The sequence below is a fragment of the Adiantum capillus-veneris genome, chromosome 2, assembly GCF_014529385.1.
Source record: "Adiantum capillus-veneris isolate H3 chromosome 2, ASM1452938v2, whole genome shotgun sequence".
Lineage (NCBI taxonomy): Eukaryota > Viridiplantae > Streptophyta > Polypodiopsida > Polypodiales > Pteridaceae > Adiantum > Adiantum capillus-veneris.
In genome coordinates this window covers 180,473,023-180,474,436 of record NC_140932.1, presented here as the reverse complement: position 1 = coordinate 180,474,436, position 1,414 = coordinate 180,473,023, and the positions used below count along the sequence as shown (strand labels likewise).

At 40.7% G+C, this 1,414-nt stretch overlaps 1 protein-coding gene across 1 annotated transcript; it reads left to right on the top strand.

Moving 5' to 3' along the window:
- The first annotated feature begins 292 nt into the window (after positions 1-292).
- LOC147464173 (uncharacterized) lies at positions 293-1,111 on the top strand. The gene has a single exon (XM_086482721.1). It carries the CDS (start codon positions 305-307, stop codon positions 1,109-1,111), a length of 807 nt encoding a protein of 268 aa, XP_086338847.1. The 5' UTR covers positions 293-304.
- The last annotated feature ends 303 nt before the right edge of the window (positions 1,112-1,414 follow it).

The following is a 1,414-nucleotide window of genomic DNA, read 5'->3' as shown; positions in this document are numbered from 1 at the left end:
CTCTCTCTCTCTCTCTCTCTCTCTCTCTCTCTCTCTCTCTCTCTCTCTCTCTCTCTCTCTCTCTCTCTCTCTCTCTCTCTCTCTCTCTCTCTCTCTCTCTCTCTCGCCCAACTTGCTCCACTGCTTTCGTCAAGCTGCGATCGACGGCGCGGTGTTTTTTTCCTTGTTACTGCTTTTCATTACGCTTTTCATGGCCTCTTTTTTGGCCATTGAAGCGGCGCCACGTGGTGGGTTGTGTGATTAGATAGAAGAATAAGAGCCTTTGGTTCTAATGGTTGATGTTACGGAGAGTGGATCGCCTCATATGGATTTCGACCTTCTGCGGAGTCTTCTTCATTATTCGAGAATGCAAATTCGTACTCTAATTGCGGATGATGATGTTACGGAGAGTGGATCAAGGCACACAAATATACATGTCAAAGACTCAACGCTTCTAATGGTTGATGTTACGGAGAGTGGATCGCCGCGGATGGATTTCGACCTTCTGTGGAGTCTTCTTCGTTATTCGAGAATGCAAATTCGTACTCTAATGGAGAATCTGTCACCAGTGGCTAGTTTTCATTACCTAAATAACAGAGAGATAACTGCAACAAATCTTGTTCTTTGCACTTTGCCCTTTTTGGATCGGATGTTGACTCGTGTTATTCAGCACACATATGCTGTATCACAAGAGGATTCAGAGAATGGTCAAGCAATACAGATTGGAAACCTGTCCTATTTTCAGAGATACTTTTCCAATGGTTTTTACAGGTACCTAGCTTTACTGGATGCACCTATCACAGAAGAAATTTGTTTTGTTTTGAGGACAACAAAGATCTTCTTCTTGCAAGAACGGTACATGTGCACAACAGAAGAGGCCAACGAGCTCCACATGCAAATGATCCGATATCCCTTGATTGCATTCAAGGTTCTGAAGGGAAGCCGAGATATTTGCTGCCACCTTTTCGACAAGGTGGCTCTCCGAGCAAAGCATGCACAGAGGGCTGTCTTAGTAGACCTGCAAAAAGCTATAGTGGAGGGGTGTTTTAATGGTACTGTCACTGATCAGCTTTCACCTTTTCTTATCCTAGAAACCCAGAGGAGAATTAATGATATTGGATCCTTGATATAATGTAGAAAGAGTTTATCAAAGAATGTGTAAAGGAAAACTCTAGTAGGTTGGAAGATATTGTAGATGTAAATATTTGATCAATGTATCAAGCAAATACGTCGATTATTTTTTTTGTGAAATTTTATTTAAACTCTCTAGGTTTTCTCAGTCTCCATAGTCTGTTTTAGTCTTAAAATGATGCTTGTTCTATAGTCTGAGCAATAATCAATATCTAATTCTTCTAAATGATTTTCTCATGTTAAATTGATCATTTAATATGGGGAAGTGCCAGGGGAGAAAAAGTTAGAATATTGGTTAAGCTAG